The sequence below is a fragment of the Pan paniscus genome, chromosome 2 (assembly GCF_029289425.2).
Source record: "Pan paniscus chromosome 2, NHGRI_mPanPan1-v2.0_pri, whole genome shotgun sequence".
NCBI lineage: Eukaryota > Metazoa > Chordata > Mammalia > Primates > Hominidae > Pan > Pan paniscus.
The window spans coordinates 129496082-129522608 of record NC_085926.1 but is presented as its reverse complement, the minus strand read 5'-3'; the positions used below and the strand labels follow the sequence as shown (position 1 = coordinate 129522608).

Below are 26527 nucleotides of genomic sequence, written 5' to 3'. Positions count from 1 at the left end.
TTAGACATTATTACATCTGATCCTCACATTAACCCTTATATAGTATGTATTCCTTAAAAGAAGGGAATACTGTACAGGAGGTTAAGTAATTTGTGCACTATCACGTAGCCAGAGGCAGGACTTGAGCCCAGGTCTACCCACTCCGCAGCTTAGCCTGTAATCACTATGCTTCACTGACCTCAAAAGCTACTGGTAACTTCAGCAGAGGGTGTGGCACATGTAAGTAGCCAGTTGCGTGTGTATGTTTGCATGTATGTATATAGAAAACATGATTTTAAGATCAAATCAATGTTCTATTTATTCTTACTTGATGATAAATATTGACCTTTCCTACCAAGAAAATTCCCTGTAAGGAGTATCTTACATAAATTACATTAAACTGAATGTATTCTGCCTTTCCAGTAGTTTTAGAATGAAGTAAAGGAATTTAGGTGCATGCATAAGGAAAGCTTTTTGAAGTGAAACCAATGTAAATATAAATATGTGTAAATCTCAGTTAACTCCCTGGTGTGATTGTAAACCAAGTCTAGTTAGTAATGAGCAGCAACAAATTGACCTTTCAAACCAGGAAAATAAAGAAAGCAACTCCATCCTTTAGGTTTCAGAGGAATTTTGTAAGATGGCATGATTTCTGTTCTTTCTAGCGTCATAATTGGTGATAATCATACTAAAAACCTGTTATCCTCCACACCATGGGAACTGACACATTTTAAGGACTAGAATGTACAGAGAAACTAATAGGACAGGGCAATGGGAAAGGTGCAGTCAATCTCCTGCCTGCCTGTGTCTCTGGATTCAGCTTGGTCATCACCAGTAACTCAAATGTAGTACAAAGCCAGTTGGGGAATGAATGAACACGTCCAGTAAAATCAAAGAGCTTTAAACACTCAGGCCCTTGCTGATAATTCCTCTCCTGTACATCCAGGAAAGAAGTCAATAGTTATTTTAAATTATCTTTTTGGAAAAACACCTCTTATACTTAATCTTGAGGTATTGACTATGAAGATAACTTGAATTTCAACACTGATTTCTTCAAGCCCCAGTGCAGGCAGTGGGTGAGGGGGTTCCTAGAGAGGTTTATATCATATGAAGATTTCCACCAGGGAGAGAAAAGACTGGCCAATTGCATCCACTACATTGGAAACTTCTCCAAACTTCCCCAAGACACAAAAACAAGAATTTTCTTCCTTCTTTATGTCACACACACAGATGCATACACACATTAGTAATCTAGTATAATAATGTGTGCACATATTGAGAGACAAGAAGGGGGAGAGTATCTTCAGGATTCTCAACTTTTCAATCTTGAAATGCTCGCAAAAGATAAAGTAGGTAAATGCACTTAACACAAACGTCAAAGAGTAGATGCTTAATTAAAAAGTTAACTCTGAATCTGCGGGGAAGAAAGCAGTCTCATAATAAATTACAAAGAGAAGACTGATGGGTTTTCTAGAAATGAAGATAGTAAGCCTCAGAGCCCTTATTATAGTTCTGCAGCAGATTTAGTGGATGATCTGGAAGAAGCTGCTGAATGTCTCCATTTCCTGATTGCCTCACATGCAAAATGCAGAGACTATAGTCGGAGTGGCATGTATATCTTGTAAAGCTTTTATCCCTTTGTGAGCCAGACAAAGTCTGGGGAGCATTTTTTGTTCCCTCAAAAATGCAGATTCAATATAAAAATAAGATATAAGATATGAAACCTTAAGAGTTACATGAAGAATCATCATAGGTGATTGTTTTAAAAATTTTAATAGAGTAAGATTGACATTATCATCCCCAACTGACCAAGAAAATCAAATTTCTACAGCTCAGTGAAGCTATAAAGAAAGCAGCTCAACATTAAAATGGGCAAATACTTAAGGAAGAAGAAGGAGGATTGAAAAACTCCAATGCTCCTTTTAAAAAGCTCCCTAGAAGAATGTGTATTGCAAGCTGCTCACTTGAAAACTGACAAGGTTCCGCTGTTTCTCTTTTGTGTGGGTGGATAGACAATAGACAGGCAGAGTCAGGAAATTTCAAGTCGGGGCTCTGGAATTAATTTATTCTCACATCAAAGTCAGTGTGGTTGGGGCTCAAAATGAAACACTTGAATAAAAACTGACAGAAGGCATTGTTCCCCCTCCTGCAGTGACACAGAGGTTTCTAATCCCCATGAGCCTTAGAAATTCCTCCCAGCCTCTGGCAGCCAAGAGTTTTCTTTTTGCCTTGTACAGTCATTGCTACCAGGTCATTATGAGGTGATCCATGAGGTAGAACAGCTTGAGAGATGCATAAAACTCTTTTCAGGATGGCCTTGAAGGAAAGCTTCCCGCAGACAGCTTGTCCTCAAGCCTGCCTGCCTGTTCTGTCCTTCAGCCTCTGAAAGAGATGGTGCTGCTCATTTCCTCTGCCTTTGACCACCCACCCCAGCACAACTACTTGTACACACACACAAAAACACACACGCATGTATGTGCGCACACACACAGGCCCACACAAGCTCAAGTTGTAGCACTTCTCCAGCTCCTGTATCCTGGTCTCCCTAGTCTGCTCAAAGCCAAGGTGACATCTTTTCCTTGGGGCCAGCAGGGATATGGGTCTCTGAAAACCTGAAATGTTCTCTAATAAAAAGCATGGTCTATCTGCTATCAAGACAGTACAGAAACTGAATGTGTACATTTCTTGGAAATATGGATTGCCATTTTATGGAAGTGTCTATCACAGAATGAGACAGATATCAGAAACCAAGGCAGCATTTCTCCATGATGTACTAGTTATGGTATGAGAAGACAAAGTTAGAACTGAAACCCAATCTGACAGGTATTTTCAAGTGTAGAGCAGTTGCTTAGTGATGAGAAGACAGTTCAAATCACGTGCTACCTTGTCCACTCTACACCAGTCAGTGGTCCTCAGCCTTGGCTGTACATTGAAGCCATTCGAAAAGCCTTAAAATGTGACGATACCTGCACCCCACCCCAGAATCTCTGATTTAACTCTCTGGTGTGCATCCTGGAAATTAGAATTCTTTATCCTGCTAGGTATCCAGGGTTGAGACCCAGTGTTAAATCATGAGAGATGGCTCAGATGCAATGGCTAAGGTCCTATGCAGCATCTATTTAAGCCCCAAACACCTCATGGGAAGCTGTAAAGACAGAAAAATTAATGAAGCACAATTTTTCCCCAAGTAGCCCACAATCTCATTGGGCAGAAACACGTGTAAATAAATTACAGCCCAGCATGGCCGGGGAAGTGTTGCCCTGTGTCGGGATGGGAACTGTATAAAAGAGGGAAGGGCTAACTCTGTCCTTTGTGGGAAGAGGGGTAGTCAAGGAGGGAGTCCTGGGGATGATAATTTCTGGGTTGATCAGAATTTGGCCTTCAGCTTTGTTGTTATTAGAATGTGGATGGATTTGTTCTCCTTTTTCTGAATCATTAGACCAGACAAGCCTTCTATGAGGACGGAATCAACAGGGATGATAGAGAGAGCATGGGGAACTGGTGACAGTTAGACCGGGGCTCAAACCCCAGCTCTGCTACCTCTGTTGTCATAAGATTTGCATTCTATGGGCCTTGGTTTTCTTCATTGTAAATTGAAGATGTATCACTTCCCTTGCAGAGCAGTTATAAGGATTAGATATAAAGCAGCTGGCTAACACAGGTTCTACCTTTATAAATACTCAATAAATGTCAGAGGTTATTATCTTTAATACCCTAGATTTACGTTTCAAAAATGATCTGAACACAAAGGGAGACAGAACTACTGTGTCAGTTCTAAAGTTCACTTTGGACCAATGATCTTTAAAATATTTTTGCTCATGTACTTTTAAAAAAAATATTAAAATGTATAGCTGTCACATTTTTTCACTGAAATCTGACATTTTTCATCATGAGTTTATATAGTGATAAAGAATGAAAATTCTAATGTGTTGTAAGTTTGGACATTTTATAATAAAACTCTTACATAACTCTTGTGACTGAGTCAAGTGGAATCTAAATGCCATAACTATTTGATATCCACCATCATCCATTTTGTAAAAAATGAGCAAGCTCTTCAATGTGAGTTGAGAATTGTAATTGTTTCTTCCTTTTCATCAACTTATATTTCCATTCTCTTCCCTCCAAAATTTTATCCTAATGTATCTTAATAAAATTGGTTTGAAATTCTGTTATAATCACTGTATATTTCTGTAATAAAATTATAAATTTAAAATTTTTTAGTTTCTAAAAATTTCTAAGATGAAAAGATTCAAAGTATTTTTTAAAATCTGAGTTTTTATTACAATTATTACTAGTGCATAATTGATCAAAAGAACATAAATGTACTAGAAATTTCAGTGTAATTTTTGCCTATAAAAACCTATCAGAAATCAGCTCTTACTGAAACAGATAATGGGGTATTTTTCCAATTTGTTTATAGACCTGTGGATGAGTGCTACCTATTACTAGAATGGGAGAGTCGAGCATCAATTCTAACTCAGTTTTTTGCTCTTATCATCAATGTAAATACTAAGAAAACCTGTTCTTATAAATAAGTGTATGGAAATAAATAACTTGACTAGCAGTATTACTCAATTCTTTCAAGTTTAAGTTATATACCAAAAAAAATTACATAATGGCCAATCATCAAAACGTTTTCTTCAATGAACTACCAGCTGACATCAGCACCTGCCAAAATTTATTTAAAGCAAAACTTGGCAACTACCTGACTTGCAAAAGGATTTTTTCCCCTAGTGAATCATTCATGTTTAGAATTATTCTTCTTGTATATGATGCTACAGAGTTTTCACACTCTGGAGCAATGGACTATGATGGTTAAGATTCAGAATAGGTAAAAGAGAAGGATACGTGAAAGGGAAGGTATGAATGGAGAACAGGTCTCTCCATCACAGGCATTTCCAGAATATCAATTTCAGCAAAAAATACATATGGATGTAGAGGAACTGAATACTGATTTCCCTTTAAAAAAAAAAAAAAAGCCATGTCCTCATATCCCCAGAAGTGCTTTGCATTTCCAGGTACCCCAGTTTTAAGACCTCTGCTTCAGAGAACAGTTTTTATTAAATGTCTAGGTGCCCTGAGATGCCATATTGCTGTGAGCTTTATTTCCTTATGGATACAGTAATTTTTCTTTACGTTTGTTAATGTTTTGATTTATCTCAAAATCTTCAACAGAAAGGAGAAAATGGTGGTTAAAAATAAATCTTCCATCTGGAGGTCATTTGACAATAGTCATTCCCTAAGAAGGTCAGGACAGCTTACTCATTATCATTGAAGCACGTAAGGTTTTTTTTTTATTGTATTTTATACTATTTTATTCTGGTTATAAGAAAGATTGCCTTTACCCATGTGGTAATATACCCCTCAATTTTCCAGATTGTCTGTCTTTGTCAATCATTTTCCCAGCAGTTGCTAAATGGCCCTTTGCTGGGTGCTGAGTGGATCCAATCTTGAATTCTTAAAGCGTTAGTATACAGATGCTTTCTTTTGTGTTCAACTTGCTTTCTTTTACTTCTTGTATAATAAGACTCTTCTCTGCCTAGTTTTATTTTAAAACAGAAATAATGGATGTTTAAATCCATTGTGCTTAGGCTTAAAACTTTTTCTTTAGTGTGTTTATTAGTTAGAGGCTTTCTGGTGGCTAAGTTCAGAGAATTTATCCCTCCTGGCTCATTAATTATTCCCCTTGTAGGTGAGGCATTTTCCCTACCTTCCTACTCTTGAAACTCGATTACATAACAGTGCATCATGCTCAGCAAACATTGAATCCCCAAAAGTGGCTTAGAAAGTATCAAAGGAATATCATTAATGCTAGAACACCATAGGGATTAGAAATGGATGGAATGTTAGAGCTTACCCCTCCTAAACTCATCAAAAAAAGAAAATAAGGGTGTGGAGACTCCCAGTTTCTCTATTTTGACTTCTGGGTCATCCTTGAGTGTGAAGGACCAGGATCCATCCTCCACCCAGAAAAGCCTTACTTCAGGCTTAACTAGAAAGTACCCTAAAATCCCCCGCACAGATCTCTTCTCACACCTACCCATGCTTGTTTTGTTTAAGGAATTGCTGAGGCAAAGTATTTCAGTATGTCCAAGGACCCAGAAGTATATCTTCTCCTATCTATAGCTAATCCTTCATAAGCTGTTGTGAGTCTCTATTTACCCACATTAATACCTTATCTAATACCTGCTAGATGCAATGCACCACAAAGCCTGGATTGACCCAACAGTGAGGAGAAGTGGGAGTTGGTGATTTTCTGGAGAATTTAGACTTCGATTTCAAAGAATTCCAGCTTCCTTGTATCTCCCAGCCCCTAACCCCAAATTCGATACAATTGGCTATGTTTTGGTAAAGTTTTGTCAAAACCATCATTGGCTAGTAATGAGCTCTTAATCAGTCAGGTGGTGATAAATGAGAATCTAGCTTTGCTACTTTGACTTTTCTGTCAGCCTGGGGATTAGTGGGGCTCATCCCTTTTTCCTTATAGATGTTTAGGACAGTGAGCCCTAACCTGAATTGACTGAATATACCAAGAACAGTGAAATGTAGGAATTGTTCCAAAGAACAAATCTCAGTTAATTTCTTAATGGGAGAAGAAATAAAAGGTAGATGACATGAGAAGGACATGTCCTTGCCAAGAGCCCTATGGCGACAGCCACCCGACAGCACAACTATTCGATTAAAGAGGGTCTTATTTGTTGTCTAGGCAGGGGGCCAGATTACTGGAAGTACTAGCAGAAAATCACATTTAATACTATACATAATCATTAAATTATAATGGTATAACAGAAAGGTATGGGCTTGGGAATCACACAATTCTCCTTGGTAATCACCATAGGCCACTTAGCCTTTCTGAGGCTCTATTTACCTGTAAAATGGGAATAATAAGTAGGTGAAGCTTCCAGGATTGTGTGAGAATTTAATAAATAGATACATCATCTAGCAGGGGGCTGGTACATTGTATGCATCAATAAATGTTAATTATTCTCTTCCCCATCCTGTCAACTATAGTACAGTAAAGTTAGAGTTAAGATCCAATATATGTGAATGAATAATTAAGAGAGAAACTCCAGTGTGCATAAGATAACTCAAACCAAAGGATATGTAAGTGATTCTCTCAGGTTTTCACAAGAATCCTCCCTTCTTTTCATAGCCACATTTTAATAATTAAAATTCATGGATCATGTACTCATTAACTATTGAGCACACATTCCATGACAAGTTCTATAATAAATGGTGGGGCAGGGGGCAGTTGAGGCAGAGGACACTGGAGATATAAAGATTTTAATACCAAAGACAGGGTCTCTTTGAGTTCAAAAAACAAGAAAAGACATGTAAGCAACTTATCACCGCTTGTGTGTGATAAGGTGGTGGGCACAATGAGTCATGTAGAGGGAACCAAGCTCTGTCAAATTAGCCAAACTTACAAGCTTTCCACTGCTTGTTTTTTGCTTTTGAGATAGAGTCTTGGTCTATTACCCAGGCTGGAGTGCAATGGTGCAGTCTTAGCTCACTGCAGCCTCCGCCTCCAGGGTTCAAGCAATTCTCTTATGCCTCAGCCCCCTGAGTAGCTGGGATTACAGGAGTGCACCACCATGCCCAGCTAATTTTTGTATTTTTAGTAGAGATGGGGTTTCTCCATGTTGGCCAGACTGGTCTTGAACTCCTGGCCTCAAGTGATCTACCCACCTCGGCCTCCCAAAGTTCTGGGATTACAGGAGTGAGCCACTGCACCTGGCCCCATTGCTTTTTAATATCCATTTGGATTCAGTCTTATCTGTATTTGAACTCTAGCTCTAATTAGTGGCATGATCTTGGGCAAGTCACTTTACCTCTCAAGGCATTTCCCCACCTGCAGAAGGGGAATAACAATCTCTCCCTGTAAGTATTTTAAAAGATGATACATACAAAAGGTTCTAACACAGTCAACCATAACAGTTACCTAGTTCATGGTCACTTTTCAAAGGAAACAAAGTTGAAAGTTGAAGTGGAGGCCATTGATGAAAGGGTAGGGCCATTTTATTTCTTAGTATAGAATCTAGCAAAAAAATTAAGGGAGGAAGTTGTAGACTAATGACTGTAATGAACTTAAGGGGCTGTTTCTTGATTTTAATTATCCATGCTATTGCTACCCCCATCACCACAGACAATCAAGAAGCATGAGTCAGCACTGGCATAGCAACATGGCCTAGCAACCTAGTAATGTAGGTTAATGTTTTTCTTTCTCATTAAATGAATAAATGAAGCAACTTCTTGTTTTTTCTTTTCTTCATTTTGGTTTCAGTGACAAAATGTTCCCTGCCTTTGGGTTTGGCGCCAGGATACCTCCAGAGTACACGGTGAGTGAGTGGAGATGGGATCTTCTTCCACTTCACTGTGGTCAAAGGATAACTTGGCTCTTCTTTGCAGCAGTCTCACACTCCTGACTCTGACCTAACTATGTCAGTAGGGCCTAAAGAGTCAGAAATTGTCTTCAGAATCAGTGAGATTAACTCGCCAGGGCCCGTCTCTTGATGAAACCCTATCTCCTGGTATTTTGGATGGGTCTTCTCAGAGGTCCAGATGAAGAGTTTCATTGTTTAGTTTCTTATAAATGTGGTCAGAGTCTGAGAAAACACTCAAGAAGTTGATCTCCAGGGGCTCAGAACCTATCCACTCGTATATCCCCTAGGAAATAGAATTCTATTGGCAATGCCAACTGGGAAAGTCCGTGACAATGGAGTCTACAAACTTTCTTATCCCAAGTCTCCGAGTCCAAGTCTTGTATGGGAGACACAGAGAAGTTTTGAAGAAAGAACTATTATGACTTAGAGAATTGGGAAGCTGAAATGTTCTTCTGAAGACGTTGGAATCCTATTTGGTTTTGATAATGATTTCTCATGACAGAAAAAAGGCAAAGATTGTGTGTAGATAAATTTGCACTGTAGTGAGGCTGAGACACTACTGTGATATTCTAGATGCTCCTGTAGAACATTCTCCACAGAGAACTCATGCCCACTAGGTGGACAGGGCCTTGGAGAGACAGCAGGGTACCTCTCCCAGCCTCCACCTTACCAGTGCCTCTGAGGTCTGAGCTAAGTACAAACAACACTGCCCAATCCTCAATTTCTCTTTTACTGGCTGTGTCTGAGCCACAGGTGAGGAGGTAGATGCTGACATTTGCTCCCTCACTAGAGCCATCATATAAAGGGCTTTCCCCTTAGGTATCCTTTTTGAAAGAGGAAATCAATATCTCTGTTGCTCCTAGAGTGAATAGTGGATGGAATCGCTTGTCTCCCTGACCTGTTCTCCTTCTTTCTTGCCTTGTATTCCACACTGGCCTTTCTGCTGGGCATAGCTACATAATTCTAGAAGCATTTATTAGAAATACAGCTTGTGGAGAGAAAGAATATAGAATAAGAGTTATCAACTGGTGGCCTATAGACATTATTCAGGCTACAAATATGTTATATTTGACACACTTTTAAAAACCGAATTCAGCAATTGCATATATAAAATGTCAGATTTCTGGTTTCTCTTGAAAACCTGAAAGGCCTGGCAACACTAAGATTAAAAGATGACCTATACAAAAATAAGCTGGAGCTGAGGAGATATAGGCCCCTTCAAATCGGGAATGTAAACAGGTGAATGCCCACTTTCTTCATAGAGCTGCTGAATAGCTCAATAGCCATCAGCCCAACTACCCAGGGATTCTTGAGTTTTCACCACATCCCCACCAGGTGGTCTTCCAGCCTCAGGTTGGCCCAACAGGGCTGAGGACAGAGCTATGCACCATACGTTTTTCTCACTAATGACATCTTTTTGGTTCCCTTCCTGGAGTAACTAATCTTTCTTGCTGTTTTCTGAAGTCCTCTTGTTCACTTGATCCCCTAACTCCATCCTTCCTGTCAGCAAAATCCCCTGGTTATTCTTGTTTCAATAGGCATCTCTCACATTTCCCCATTTCTGGTCCCCTAATTTCTCCCATTCCTCAGACAAGCACTGATGATTTGAGCAGCTCAGGTGCCCCCAGGAGAGTTTACAAGGTTGCCACAATTTACTTCTTAGGACAAAATCTGAAAGTATGCATTGAAACTGAAACACAAGCACCTCTCTTTCTTAGTTTGCACTTTCTCAGAAACAGATCTTGAGACAAGGGTTTGGATGCAAATAGTTTATTTAAAAGGTGAGGGAAACCACAATAGAGGTTGGGAAGTGGAAGTCAGCACAGAGTATATTATCAAGTCAGTTACCGCTGTTGGCAACTGGTGCTTAACTCTGCTGAAGAACCCTAGGAGACAATATACAGCACACATGGACCCCAAGGGATAAGGGAGCTGGGGTATGTATACATCACCTCCTGTTAATTACTGATTACTCCCAAGGGTCACTTTTAGCCTGTCACTTGGGCAAGCAAGGCAGGCCCTGGAGGCCAAGAAAAAACTTAAGGTAAACAAAGCAAATAAGATGACTGAAGTCAGCTGGCTTACCTGGAAGTGCTAAGAGCAAGGGACTAGGATAAGCACTGAGAGCATCACCGATCACCTCCCACTAAGAAAACAGGTGTCTTTTAACACAGTGACCTAATTTATGGATACCCAAAAGAGTCAGAGCTTGGAAATATCCTTTGAAATGAAATTCTCCATAAAATACCAAATGATTCAACAAAAATGTCCAGATGCCAGAACATCTATCTTGTTTTATCAGGTTTTCGGAAAGAAAAAAGTAAGCAATATGTTATTTGACCTTGTGCATAGGTTCTGCCAGGTAGAGGAATTTGTGTTGAAATATTACAAAGTATATTACTTTATTATGTTTCCAAAAGTAGAGTGCAGTGTTTTACCTGTAGGTATGTGAAAATCCTCCTGCCCTGTAGTTCTGCATATCATGTTAATGATTCTTAAGTGTCAACTGCTTAGCTGAAGCTTTTATAACCATCGCTATCTTCAGCAGACAGCTTGGGTTATTGAGTTTTTTTGTTTTTATTTTTGTTTTAATCACTGGGTCCAAATAGAGCTCAGCCAAATCTAAGCCTCCAGTCTCTGGCCAGTTCTAACTAGCAGCTATTCGAAGTGATCTTTCTGAAATCTTTTCTTGGATTTTTTTATAAGCCTTATTCTCCCCTCCTGACAGCATTTATCTGATTCTAGAAAATATTCCTGTCACCTCAACTCCACAGGGAGCTTAGAATTCACCCTCCATCTCATATTGATTGTGTAAAGGCTTGAAATGGTTCCTGCTGCTTAACACATAATGAATGTAATGGGCATTTGTTTGCAAACTCTAAACCCCAGTGCCTTCTTACTGGATTAAAGTTGTAATTCTTCTTTCTTCCTGTTTTTTAAATTTTAATCGGTGTCTAGGTCTCTCATGACTTTGCAATCAACTTTAATGAAGACAACCCAGAATGTGCAGGTAAAGCACAACGTGAAAGAAAGCCAGTGTCACAGTCCTTCCCTTTGCAGCTTTCCCATTTTAGTTCATCTCTGCTGGTGTAGCATATTAGTTACGATTGTCCGCAGCATCTCTGCTTTCTGTATCAACATAAACCATGCTACTCCACAGGCAAGAGAAAGCCATGATAACAGAGCAGGAAAATAAGAACTGGAAAAGACAGAATGCAGAAGAGGTGGTCTTGAGTGTATGGCAATAATGTTGATCCCAGTCTGGGATTCCTTGGGCCATAATAATAATAATAATAATAATAATAATAAATGAAACTTCACCTGGTAGGCAGTGATACAATATCCCTCTTTCTGTTTTCCGAATTTTCATCAAGTGTTTTTTTTTTTTTTTCACAACTTCATCTCTGTGCCGATATAAGGAGAGGGGGGAACATGGAAATCATTTCCCACTTTCGGCATATCGGCCAAGGACATGGCCTCAGCGAGTTTGAACAAGCAGCATCATGGCTTTGTGCCAGAGAAAGCCTGCTCAAAGGTTCTGGTTCATGTTCCATTGTTTCCAGCCAGAATTCTCCGACATGATTTCACAAAATAATGATATTGAAACTATGATAACAATTATTATAATAAATTTTGTTCTAGAATGATTTTTTCTGTTTTCTAACAGAGCCAAGTACCTATGTTGCTATGAAGATCATAAGACATTTTTGCATTAGAAATGTCCATATCTCTCTCTTCTTGCCAAGGAGGAAGGAGGCTAAATCAGGATTAATTCAGATCCAGTAGAGTGTGTAAGGCATCTAGCAGTTAATGGCCAAGAATATGATATCAATACCATTGAGTCTGAACACAGTAACCTCCAAGACCCAATCTCCATTCTGCCATTTTTTCCACTAATGTATTCTTCATCCTCAGTTTATTATGGATTAGACTTTCCTCGTCCCCAACCACCCCCATTCTGCAACTGTAAGAGTGGTTTCCCCCACAGCAGAATGAAATATAAACCCTGGTATTCACCTGTTTTATACTCTTAGAATTCATCTGCCTGATACTTTTCAAGAGGAAATCAAACTTGCTTATCTTAGGCAAAAGCTCAAGAACCAAAAAAACATAAGGAGCTTCTATTCAGCATCACTTAACTTCAGAACCAGACTGCAAAATGACTTGGCATCTGTCTTTAGAATGATAGGCTTTGGGGCAGGGCCAAGTGGGTGCAGGATTGCCAGTGAGGTTGGGAGCATGTATGTAAGGGCAGAATAGAACAGAACTTGCTCATCTAAAATACCCAAGAGCTATTTTGCAGTGCATGGCGGTTATGGAGAATAATCTCAGGAGGGAATTGTGTGGATCCCTCTGGCCAAAAACAGGACTCACGTGCTATTTCAGAATAGAAAGGGATAGAAGGATGAGCTGAATAGGGGAAGGCAAGCGATAACACAGGCACAGACAACAAGAGGAGCCATTTGAATAAAAATCATTTGTAATGAGATTATTGCTGTGGGATCAGAATGATAACATGAAATGTACAGTCAAGATGTATCAAGTACTAGGAGAAGCTGTATAGATAGGACTGCCTCTCCTGGCAGAGTCCCATCCTTTTCTATTTCCTGGGCTCATATGGCCTCAGGATGGAAGCCCCCCTTTAAATGAGGGGTTGTCCGTGATGATAACCATCACTTATCTGTACTCAGTGCCCAGGAGATGAGTATATCAGCCACTTTGCTCATTCATCACACACTTGGTGAGCATTACATTTGCTCGATACTGCCTCAAGCTCTTTGGGGAAATACAAAAAATAAGTAAGTCATGATTCCTGCCCGCAGAGTATAACATCTGGAGAGATGGTCATGGGAACTCCTGACTCTTACAGAGGGCACGGGTAGTATCCACTAGAGTCAACAAGATCGTGTGGAAACAAGTGCAACATTGAAGCTAGCTTGCTAGTGGCTAAGAACACAGTGCTTAGAGCCAGGCAGACCCAAGTTTAAATCCTGAGTCTTGAACACACTTGCTATGTGACCCAGGGCAGATCATTGAACATCTCTAAGCCTCTGTTTCTTCACCTATAAAATGGGTATAACATCTATTTCATTATGCTATGAGGAGCGAATGAAATCTTATATATAAAGTAGGATATTAGGGAAAATTTTGTGGAAATCGTTGCTTTTGACTTTAGCTTTTAAAGAGGAGAATGATTTCAGTGGGGAAGGAGACAGCAACACTAGCAATGTAGTATTCCTTTTTATCTTAAGAACATAAACATGATGTTGATAAGGACTATTTGGGATATTTAATGCTTTACTTTTGTGTGTGTTTGGCTATAAATATATTTGGAGTGACTCTGGAGCTGTTGATCTTTGCCAATTTCACCTCAGGAATTCAAGGAGTTGTGGAAGCCTATCAGAGCTGTCTTCCTAAGCTCCAACTCTACGGTCCCACCAACATTGCCCCCATCATCCAGAAGGTTGCCAAGTCAGCGTCAGAGGAAACTAACACCAAGGAGGCATCGGTAAGGAGGGGGCTATTTGCCTCCTAAGGGGAGCTTACTCTTCCTCACCTGGATATTGGCCGTAAGACCCATCTCACTCTGACAATAAATTCCAACACTTCTACCTGTGTGAATTTGGACAAATGACTTAACCTCCTCCTATCCTCAGTCTTGACATCTGAAACATGGGGATAATCAAACCCATCTTTGCTGGGTTGTGAGGCTAAGAGGTGACACATGTCAAATGTCTACCACATTGTCTGAACACAGGAGAAACTCAACAATGGAAGCTACTATATTCACTAAAGTATGTCATATCCACCTCCTGTCCTTGAAAAGAAAAAAGAAAGGTTTAAAAATAAGCTTGCTTTTTAAGGTACCCATACTACAGATGGAAGCAAAGCACCACGGAAGTAAAACAATGGATGATTCTGCCTCCTGGTGGTAAAGCGCAGCAGCACAAAACATCACAGCAAAAATTGGTTTCATATTCTATTGCTTTTCTTAAGAAAAATGCAAACCAAGACCAGAGTTTGAGTTTTGCCCCTAATATTTTAGAAGTAAATATATTACCATAATAACTTCTGTATTTATTTTAATAACATTAATACATGTCTTTTTAGCTTTATGATTTTTTCCAGATTTAGTGGAATATTACCAATGTCTGAAGTTTGCTCTGTAATTTTATCCTGGGTACTGAGTTTTTATTTAAAAAAATACTACTCCCTTATCTTCTTACATCAATTCATCTAACCTTCTTGCACTGTCTTCATGTTCTCAGCCTTCCTTCATGTTAGAATGGATGGAGGACCATGCTCCTACCTCATGTCAACATCTTCTTTTGTGTACTTGAGCACATCTCTGAATTATCCAGGAACTTTGACTCTGCAGTTATAGTCTCGCTCTTTCTCCTATCATCTATTGTTTTCTTTTCTACTTCCCTTTGTACTGAAGACTCATTCCCATTAACAAGTACTCATTCAATAATATCTCCTGCTTTAAGTTAATATCTCCCCCTTGACTCTGCTTTGCCCTTTAGCTACTGTCCTTAACTTTTTCCCACTTATAATCTGCACTCCATGCAGAAACCAGATTGATCTTTTAAAAATATAATTAGTATTGCAGCATTCCTTTGTTCTAAATTCTCTAATACTTCTCATCATACTTGGAGTAAAATCTAAATTCCCTGATATGGCTTAGAAGACATTATAGGATCTAATCTCTGCCTACCTCTCTGATCTTAATTCTTATGACTTTCTCTTTCGCTCCCTATATTTCAGCCACACTGACCTTCTTGCTGTTCCACAAACACACCAAATATATTCCCACCTTGAGGCCTTTTCACTTACTGTTCCCCTGCCAGGGTTTCTCTCACCCAAACCTCCATATGATCCATTCTCTGACTGTGTTAACATCTCTGCTCAACTCTCAACCCCTCTGAAAGTTCCCCCTGGCTACCTTATCTAAAATAGCCAACCCACCCACCCACACCATGGCTCAGCTTTACTTTTCTTCTTAGTACCCATCATCATCTGAAATATTTTAGGTGCATCTACTAACCTGTATATTTTATGTCTCTCTACTTTCATATGGAAGCTCTACAATAAGACTTGTTCACTAGTATATCCCTAGTACACAAAACAATGCCTGCACACAGTACATGCTTAATAAATACTACTTAAAGAATGCATATAAAGCCACTCCACTTTTCATATTTATATATGATGAAAAGTACTTCACATTTTCTTTTGTAAAACTGGTGTGTATCTTAAATATTGCACATCTTGTATACCAGAAAATACAGTGTTCCTGTTTTCATTATAATTTGAAGTCTCTCCTACTTGAAAAGATCCAAATTCCCAAGGTCCCTAGAGAGAACAACAGTCACTGCATGTCTTTGGTTCAGTCCACTGGCCCTTCCATACATCTCATTATCATCTTCAGCTACTCCGGGCTTGGGTCATTGAGTGACATGAGCAATTCCTACAAGGGAATAGGAAGTTTGAAGCAAAATTTTGTTTTAGACTCATAATTTTTCCATGTCCTTTTACTAACATAGTTGACCACAGTTTCAATCTGCTACACAACATCCATCAGGTGACCCATAGCTATCCATAAGAAACAAATGGGTCTGATCTGTGGGGCATGTTCTCTCATCTCCTCTGTTTATTACATCATGTTCTTGAAATCACTAACCAGTGGTTTGACTATGAAAAGGACTGGAGACCCTGGGGAGCTAAGTGTGTATTACTTCAAATAATTACTTTAGAATAGTGAATATATAAAACTGTGGATATATTAGCCTTTATGCTGGGCAGAGACACTCTGTAAGCTGAGATCTTGTCCAGCAGTAATGCTGAGAATTTAATCCAAGCCAAGTCTTTTCCAGGTGTGAAAGCTAAGAAAATCATGACTCCTCTCTGCTCATTTTTCCTCTTCTTTTCAGAAGCCATGAACACTATTAGTTTTTTGTTTTTTTTTTTTTTTTTTTTTGAGACAGGGTCTTGGTCTATCACCCAAGCTGAAGTGCAGGGGCACAATCATGGTTCACTACAGCTTTGAACCTTTTGGGCTGAAGCAATCCTCTGGCCCCAGCCTCCCAAATAGCTGGGACCAAAGGCATGTGCCACCACGCCCAGCTAATTTTCATATTTTTTGTAGAGATGGGGTCTTGCTATGTTGCCCAGGCTGGTCTCAAACTCCTGGGCTCAAACAATCCTCCTTCTTTAGCCTCCCAACGTTCTGGGGTTATAGGCATGAGCCAATGCATCTGGCTAACCACCAACACTTCTCAGGATTATAGACCAACATTTCCACCAGTGCATGGGCCCTGCAAGGCTTCCCCAAATGCATCTCTTTCTGACCACAGAGGTCTTGGAGCAAATTTGAACCTTCATAGACGCAAGATTTAGGAATAAGGTTTGGATGTGACCATTATTTTATTTTATTTTTTAACCTTTTTTCAGCACCAGAACCAATTCTTCAAATGATAACTTGCTTAGAAACTCAACATATAAAATAGACTTAAAAAATACACTATTCTTGCCAAATTTGGTCTAAGGAGTAGAGTCAGAAACTTGTCCATTCTCTTTAGCTCCCTTATCCTCAAGAGCATCCAAGGCATCCCTAAGGGCTCCCTGGGGCCCAGTTTAAAAATTGGATGATCTCATCCCCTCTGGGGTACCAGGATTCACATGGCTAAAAAGAGAACAGAACTAACAAAGGTCTGGATTTCAGGCTGATATAGAACAGCATGAGTTTTTGGCCATCACTCACTCCCTCAGGGATAGCTGGGTCTGCAATGAAAGGACAGGTCATTAAATGGGACTACAAGTAAGAAGCATCCAACCCACACATCTCCATATAAATTACCCCTATAGACCAAGAACATAAGCTTTTCCCCAGAGGTTTCTCCTGTTCTTTGAAAAGTCTGTGGTCCAGAGTCCCTTGTTATCTCTAAGGGTCATAAAGTTGAACATCTTTGGCAAGCTGTGCCAGGGAGTCTGTTGCTGTAGGATTTTCCCCTTGATTTTGTGGAACTCTTCCAGGTAAAAAATGCCCCTCTTTATCTAAACAGGACCTCAAGTATATTCAAAGACTATAATATTTCATCCATGAGCATTTTCCCAGTCTGACTTTAGAAGGAACTGTTATTGTTTGCTTTATTGGAAATTTCTATCAGGTTTCGATCCTGCAGTCTACAGCCTAGTGCCTTTAGCTAGATTAAACCTGGCAGGATCAGATTCCAGAATCCTGACAATCTCTTCAGACCAGGAGTTCTTAAACTTTTTGTTCCACAAACCCCTTTAGCAGCTGATAAAGTTCATAGATCCTTTCTCAGAAGTGGTTTTTTGTGTTTTTTTGTGTGTGTGGTTTTTTGTGTTTTGTTTTGAGATGGAGTCTTGCTCTGTTGCCAGGCTGGAGTGCACTGGCAGCTCACTGCAACCTCTGACTCCCTAGTTCAAATGATTCTCCTGCCTTAGCCTCCCGAGTAGCTGGGATTACAGGCACATGCCACCACGCCCAGCCAATTTTTGTATTTTTAGTAGAGACAGGGTTTCACCATGTTGGCCAAGATGGTCTTGATCTCCTGACCTCATGATCCGCCCACCTAGGCCTTCCAAAGTGCTGGGATTACAGGCGTGAGCCACTGCACCCAGCCAGAAGTATTTTTTAATGTACAACATAAGACCCATATTATAAAGTAAACCAATTATATTGAAATGCAGTTAGCAAAATATTTTTTAAAAGGAAGATGGAGACATCATAAATACAGTAATAAAATGCTTCTGTATTTACATTTTAAATTATGAGAACCAGTAGTTTGTCTAATAATTCTGTAATTTCTAAGTTGTGTTAAACATAAATAATACATTGAAATATATGTAGGTACTGTAATATAACAGGAAAATATGTTTTTTTATTAATAACTAAGCCACAAGTAGAACTAATATTAATTTGATTTGTTGATTACACTTATAGTGAAAAAATGATAAATTTTACTTAGAGATTAGTGAAAATAAAAATGTAATTTACCCCAAGTTTACAGACTGCCTTAAATCTTGCAGTAGTCCATGGAGACAGGTTAAGAACCCCTAGTTTAGATCAGCAGTCAATAAACTATAACTAAACTAAACTGTTTTTCAATGGCTTGCAAGCTGAGAATGGTTTTTAGATTTTTTAATTGTTGAAAAAATCAAAAGTAGAATAATATTTGTATTTTGTGACATATGAAGATTTTGTGACATTAAAAATCAGTGTCCGTAAATAAAATATTATTGGAACACAGCCTCTCCCATTCATTTTAAATATTGTCTATGGCTGTTTTCACACTACAGTGGCAGTGTTAGGTAGTTGTGACAGAGACCATTATGGTCTACAAAGCCTAAAATACTTATTAATGTCCCTTGACAAAAAATAGTTTCCTGACCTCTGCTGTAGAACATTACGACTCTAAAGTTTCTCAATGTGGTAGTATAACTATCAGGTTGTTTTATTTTTTAAGGCATTTATCAGGTAGGGGAGATTCATCCACTGAACTCTAAGATCAGATCAGACAGGAGTTAGGGGAAGGTAGAGGATAAAGGTAGGAGACACAGAAGTGTGATTCACTCGAGGGCCCACCTGCTCATGAATCAGAAGTAGTCTCTTTTTGGATGTGCCACCTGCCCTGGTCTTCCAGGTGCACTCCAGAGAGGGTGACTTATGATTCTGGTATGTCCTATACTCCTTCCCTCCATCCCCAAACCACCAACATTGCCTCTTTCTGCCACTTCTCTCTGCACCTCCCTACCGCCCCCATCACTTCATCCTACTGAAAGCCTTCTCTAAACTCTCAAGCCAACTTCCTTGTGAACATATACAACTCAGAAAATACAGACATAGAAGGAAACATACAACTTGAATGAATCTGAAAAACAAACTGGGAATTCAGCTAGGACTAGGGGTGAGTGGTTAGTTAATGGACATGGAACAGAATTAGCCTTTACATTAGACTGTATGAAAAGCATTCAGAACATGTGGCTATCTTCATCACAGTGTGAAGTTCACCTACCTCCAGCTTACATTTTTCATTTAAAACATTTTTTCAGGCTCACAGAAAAAAAATGAAATTCTTTAGTACTACCAAACTATTTGCAACATTAAGTATATGATTCTCAAAACCAGATGTTTTCAAAATGTCACTCTTCTATCCAATCTTTCTCCTTTGAAGTATGGTAACGTGGAATGGCTTAATCTCACACTTACTACCTATAAATGTTGGGCATCTTGCAGGATTATATTGAAAGTTCTTTTCTGTTTAGCCTGAGCTGCATCTGACTAATCTGCTTCTCTTTCCTCTTACCAGTAAAGGCCATCATGATGCCTCTCATGTTGACTAAAAATAGTGATGACCTCCAATGGGTCATCCTTCTCCAGGCCCCAGAGCACTTTCCAAGGCTTCCCTGTGCTGCTGAGTACAGCACCTTTCCTCCAATTCCCATCTCTGCTGAGTCATCTTCCAGCTTTCCAGATGGAAAGGGGCCAGGCAGGCTGCAGGCCAGAAGTCAGGACTTAAAGCAGGAAGCCATGGGAGCACTGCAACCTTCTGCAAGTGTGCCTGGAGAAGAGCTGCCACCTTTGTGGCACATGGCCTTCAGAGGGAGAGACTGCAACCCTGACCCTCTTATAGCAGGACTTTAGACTAGTGCCATCCAGTGGAAATATAACACGAGTTATGTATACAGTTTTAAATTCTTCGGTAACTGTATTTTAAAAAGTAAAAAGAAACAGAGAAATCCATTTTAATTATATATTTTATTTAACCCAACATAGCCAACATATTGTCATTTTAGCATGTACTCCATATAAAAAAATTATTAATGAAATAATTTGCATTCTATTTTGTGTAATAAGTCTTCAAAATCCACATGTATTTCATACTTACAGCATATCAATTTGGATGCTAAGTTATCATAAATACTTGATCTTTGTTTAGATTTTATAGTTACAGCTTAATTTTAATAACTACCTCACTGACAGTTACAAAGAAAGAAAAAGTAGATTAATCTACTGAAGTTGTTCCAAACATACTTAAAATGTTTCTAATAACTGAATTGGCTATCCAATTTTAATGTTAAATTTAAATTCATTACAATTAAATAAAATATAAAATTCAGTTCGTCACTTGCTCTAGCCACATTTCAAGGGCTGAGTAGTCTCATGGGGTTAGTCATCATTGTATTGGATGTCATAGCTTTAGATTTTTAAATATCTTCAAGTAAAGAAGATCATATAAATTATTGGGTCCCACCCCTCATTTGAGAAATGAAGACGCTCAGACACAGACGAGTTAAGGGATCGTCCCAGGGTCTCACAGAATGAGGCTTTGAAGCCTGTCCTCCTAACTCTTGGCCTGCTGCTCTTTCTTTGTAACTGTCAGTGAGGTAGTTATTATAATTAAGCTATAATTGCCATGCCTACCTTTAAGCTCCATTCATCAGAACCCTAAGCCTTTAGGACTATCAGCACACTCAAAAAATGTCTGTCATCACTGTTGCTTTGGTCAATGTGCAGTGAGGCCACCTGGGTGTCTAACTGGTATTGTATTGTCCTTGTCTCCCTCACCTCTTCACCCCCCCATCATCGTGGGGCATCTGACTGCAGCAATACTTCATCCTGCTGATCCTGACAGATGGTGTTATCACAGACATGGCCGACACCCGGGAGGCCATTGTCCATGCCTCCCACCTCCCCATGTCAGTCATCATCGTGGGAGTAGGGAACGCTGACTTCAGTGACATGCAGATGCTGGATGGTGATGATGGGATTCTGAGGTCACCCAAGGGAGAGCCTGTTCTTCGAGACATCGTCCAGTTCGTGCCCTTCAGGAACTTCAAACACGTATGCATATACACATTGGGGCACTTTTCATGGAAGAGCAGAACCAAAGCATGCTCACCTCCCACATTTGTCCACCAATGTTTATGGTGATCCACCATTCTTGAAGCAACACCAGCTATGCTGTACATACCCTTGCTGTGGGAGATGACCTGGCTTAGCTATCCCTTCCTGGGCCACGTCATCTCCCACAACAAGGATATATAGAGCATGACTCTTTGGAGAAAAAAATTATAAATTGAGTTACAGATCAGGAGCCATGCTAACTATTGTAGGCAAAATTTCACTGATGCTTGCCCTATAATTCATATAATTTAGGATCTCTAGTGCATCTAGGACTGCCTACAGATGGGCAGCTTGTTCCCTGCCTAAAGGTGCCTGCCCAAAGTACCAAGCAGAAACTGAAATGCAGCTTATGTTTTGCTTGTCAAGCTATGTGGCCTGGCAGAAGTCTGTGTTTGCCTTGGCAAAGTATATTTCCAAAATGATAGAAACCTAAATCCTCTATAAAAAATATAGTAAGCAGCATCAAAAATTTATTTAACTCCTTCAAAACAAGATGATAAAGTTAGTTCAAAAGAGTATATAAGGCTGGGCGCAGTGGCTCACCCCTGTAATCCCAGCACTTTGGGAGGCCAAGGTGGGTGGATCGCCTGAGGTCAGGAGTTTGAGACCAGCCTGGCCAACATGGTAAAACTCCATCTCTACTAAAAATACAAAAATTAGCTGGGCGTGGTGGCAGGCGCCTGTAATCCCAGCTACTCGGGAGGCTGAGGCATGAGAATCACTTGAACCAGGGAGGTGGAGGTTGCAGTGAGCCGAGATCACACCACTGCACTCCAGCCTGGGTGATGAGAGTGAGACTTGGTCTCAAAAAAAGTAAATAAATAAGACAGTTAAAGTCAGTGGGAAAAAATGCTGAATAAGTTTGCTAAGGTAGATTGAAAACTGATTAATGACCAAGAGGGTTAAAAAAAAAAAAAAAAGTAATCTTTGAATTGCCCTCTCTATGGGCCAGAAATCGCCTGCTATCAGTTTTCTATAAATTAATACCTAACTTTACAGTCTTGGGCTCTTACCAGTAAGAAATAGTAAGTCAGGCAAGCAGCATTGCATTCCCCAAGGGCCTTGAGGCAGAACCAATAGACAATGCTCTAGTATGACATAGAAAAAATGCTCAGTAACAATTTTTCCACCTTCCCAGGTTTTGATACATTGTGTCCATGGAGGAAGGAGAATTTTTTAAATTTCCACAAATCCCTGCACCTATTGAGCTGTAATCACCCAGAAGGACATCTTGAATTCATAAAAGCCTCCCTTGGGGCTAATGGTAGTCCTGAAGACCCCTCTAGAGTATCCTAGCTGTGTCTAGGCGCCTGTGGGGGTAACTTGGGTATTACTGGATAGCCTTTGTGTTTTTTGTTTTGTGCTTCTTGTGAAAGCCACCCAAGAGCAGAGCATATGCCCAGCCCCTACTTTCCACTGAGGCCTTGCCCTCTGCACTGCTGCAGATGCCAACAATACCATCCCCAGGACTGGTGACTAAACTTGAGCTGCCCTGGCAACAGGGAATCTTCAGAACCTTCAGTACCGTGAAGCTTATCTGTGGTCTCCTTGGAAAAGAAGAGAATCCTCTCCTTTCCATGCTACCGAGTCCCCTCTGTCACCTGAGTCATTAATGCAGTGAGATGTGTCTCCACATCTCAAAGACCCCTGCTGGAAAGTATCTTCATTAACTTCCACTGCAGTCCCTCCCTGCATAGGGCTCAAATCAGTTATTTGGGTCAGGCAGGATGCCATCCCCTCCACTTCAACCTTATTTGGTAAAGCCTTTCTCCTCCAGTCAAAAACTCATTCAAATGAATCCCTGACATTCTTCATACTGAGTTTATCAGATATATCCAGACACATCTGACTCCCAATTTGGGTTCACACTGGAATCTCACCTATACTGTGTAAGGAAATTGCAGATGAGAGGTGGAAAGCTAAATGGATCATCAAAACAATGATCCATCCATCCTCCCACCCCCATACATACTTGACTGTAATCCTGGTACCAGTCCTAGTGTGAGAGCCTTTAGCATATGCTCTTCAGAAATTGCTGTTTGTTGTGCCACCTTCTTTGGACAGGCTTTAAAATAAGAATTCAGATAGATCACCAGCTCAGCAGCCTCAGCTGAACTCTATATTTCATGACCTGCCCAGACTTCATAGGGAAGTAACTGCACATTCCAAGGCTCCTTGGATGATGAGGTATTGTTCATAACTGTACTGCCACACAATTACTACTCTACTTTTAAGGAGGGCTGCAGTGTAATTAAAATCACTGAAGGAGCAGAAAACCAATCCCTGGCTACAGAGTTGAGTACAGAGAGAGTTTCTAAGTAACAGCAACAGCAGTCAATCTTCCCACAAGCTCCCAGGGCTGTGCATGTGGATGAGGGGTAATTGTATTGTTATATGCCATCCTCAAGTTTCCCTAGGAAGAGATTTTCAAATAAAGGTACTCATTAATGAAAGAGATGCACTAAGCCCTAAAGTTGTCTGCCTATGGACAGCAAGGAGTAGAGTCAAAAAGAAGTAGTATTCTTTACAGACGGATGAGCTAGAGCAGGCTAAATTTGCTGCAATTATGTTCATTAATGAAGCTAGTTTCTCCCTAGGTGTCTAAGATGGAGGAAAGGGTGTTCTTCCTGATTTTAATGCTGTCTTCTTTTCAGACAGACAAAATAGATAGACACATCACTGAATACCAGTGATAACTTTGCATAGTGCAGCAGGATCAAAGAGTTCACTCTCTAGGAGATTCATTAACTTCCCCAAATCACCCTCTCTCCCCTCTGCATCCCCCACCTCCCCACTTCCCCACACACACTTGTGTGCTGACACAATGTCACTGAACTATGAAAGGTTCTAACCTCTACCCTCAAGTCTCCTCCTCTTCCCCAAAACACTTACAGAATGCTTGTTCTGTGCAAGGCACATGCTAGTCACTAGGACCACAATGAAATGATAGAACCATGGATCCACGCCTCAAGACATTTACTGGAGAATTGCATGACTGGGAGAAAGGTATTAGCAGAAAAATCACATGCTAAGCAACCTGTGGGTGGTTGAGAAGAATTAAAATGTTGTTACAGGACCTCAAAGCAGAGAGAAGTAGCCATGGGAAAAGGCTTACAGCTTAAGTTAAGTGTTTGAGGAAAGACAGAGCCTTGAAGAGCAGGGAATTTTGGGGACATTGTCAACAAGAGGAATGCTCGGGGCAGAGCAAGGAAGTAGGGTGCTGCTCACAGTCTCTGTGCTACACAGATTCTCTGGCTGCTCTGTGAATGACCAAGGAAGAACACCAGGCGCATACTCACCCATCTTATCTTCATGGATTTCAAATTAGATTTTGAAAGCCATTTCATTACCCAAACTAATCTACTTTGAATTCAATAAGCCATAAATAAAAGGGAAGGTAGCAGCTTAAATCATTTTATGTAAGCCATTAACTCATGAATTGCCTCTCTTTTTCTGCTCTGCATGATAACTCAGAACTTTAGAGTTTACAGGGCACAAGTTATGTTATGGTCTTTTTTCCTGCTCATATAACAGAACATCATAGACTGGATAAAGAACAGAAGTTTATTTGGCTCATGGTTTTGGAGTCTGGGAAGTCCAAAAGCATAGCACCAGCACCTACAAGGGTCATCTCATGGCAGAAGTATGGAAGGCAGAAGCAAACATGTAAGACACAAGGAGAAGGAAAGCACAAGGGGCAGACTCTTTTATAACAACCCACTCCCATGATAACTAACTTGCTCCCATGATACTGACCTCTTATGAGGCCCCACTTCCCAACCCTGTTGCATTGATCATTAACTTTCCAGCACATTAATTTAGGAGACACACTCAAACTATCATATGCTTTAAGCTTTGTGACTCTGGGCAAGTTATTTAACCTCTCCATGCCACAGACTTTCATCTATAAAATGAGGTAAATGATACATGCATTGCAAAGATAAGGTGTTGTCTATATAAAGCTTAAGATAGTGCCTGGTCCATGTAGGTGGTTAATAAATAAAGCTTTTATTACTGTTATTACCAGCTTCATTCATATTCTTGACCCTTTCCCACCCAATACATATCCCCAAAGCCTTATTTGCTTGCCAGCACAGATATGCAAGGGGATGGGGGATCCTTTGGGAACAATGCTGTCCAATATGGTAGCCACTAACCACATGTAGCTACTTACGTTTAAGTTCATTAAAAGAAAATAAAATTTCAAACTCAGTTCCTCAGTCAGACTTGCCTTATTTCAAGGACTCAATAGTTGCGTGAGACTAAGAACTCCCATACTGGACAGCACAGATATAGAATATTACCATCATCAGAGGAAGATCTATTTGACAGCCTGGTTTAGGAATATTTTTTGCTGCAAGCAACAGTAAATCCATCTTACAGGGATTACATAAATGGTTTTTAACCAAGGGTAACATTATGCCCCAGGAAACATTTTGGAATATCTGACATATAACAAATATGGGGCTTCTATTCATATCTAGTGGGTAGAGGCCAAGGATGCTGCTAAACTTCCTGCAGTGCACCGGACAGTCCCCCACACAAAGAATTATTCAGCCCCAAATGTCAATAGTGTCAAGATTGAGAAACCCTGGATTATACAAATAGAACGTATTTTTCTCATGTAGCTAGAAGTTAGGGGCTCATTGCTGCTGGAGTCAGTGATTCAATAGTGTCAGAGCCAGCACATTGTGATTCCCTTTGCTCTTCCTACATAATGATAAAATGGTTGCTATAGCTCCAGTAATCACATTCTATTTCAAGATAGAAAGGAAGAGGAAAGGGACATAGGGCCAACTGTGTCCAGAGCATGTTGGCTGAAGTCCCAAACTAAGTCCTGGACTATTACAATGGCAAAGGGATTAAACCAAAATGTTCATCAGAAATGTACAAGTCTTCAAGGCTGGGTGCGGTGGCTCACGCCTGTAATCTCAGGACTTTGAGATGCTGAGGCGGGCGGATCACATGAGGTCAGGAGTTCAAGACCAGCCTGGCCAATATGGTGAAACCCCATGTCTACTAAAAATATAAAATTAGCTGGGCACGGTGGTGGGCACCTGTAATCTCAACTACTCTGGAGGCTGAAGCAGGAGAATTGCTTGAATCCGGGAAGCGGAGGTTACAGTGAGCTGAGATCGCACCACTGCACTCCAGCCTGGGTGACATAGTGAGACTCCATCTCAAAAAAAAAAAAAAAAAACGAAAAGAAAAAATGTACAAGTCTTCCAGA

At 40.1% G+C, this 26527-nt stretch overlaps 1 protein-coding gene across 5 annotated transcripts in view; it reads left to right on the top strand.

The window, feature by feature from the left end:
- Nucleotides 1-26527, top strand: part of CPNE4 (copine 4) — a 746304-nt gene that overhangs the window by 716095 nt on the left and 3682 nt on the right. For all 5 annotated transcript variants that reach the window (XM_055110462.1, XM_055110464.1, XM_055110463.3 and 2 more), the window contains 4 exons: nucleotides 8264-8318; nucleotides 11322-11373; nucleotides 13739-13872; nucleotides 20998-21234. In XM_055110462.1, coding sequence (XP_054966437.1) covers nucleotides 8264-8318; nucleotides 11322-11373; nucleotides 13739-13872; nucleotides 20998-21234 — 478 coding nt within the window. The remainder of the gene's footprint in view (nucleotides 1-8263; nucleotides 8319-11321; nucleotides 11374-13738; nucleotides 13873-20997; nucleotides 21235-26527) is intronic.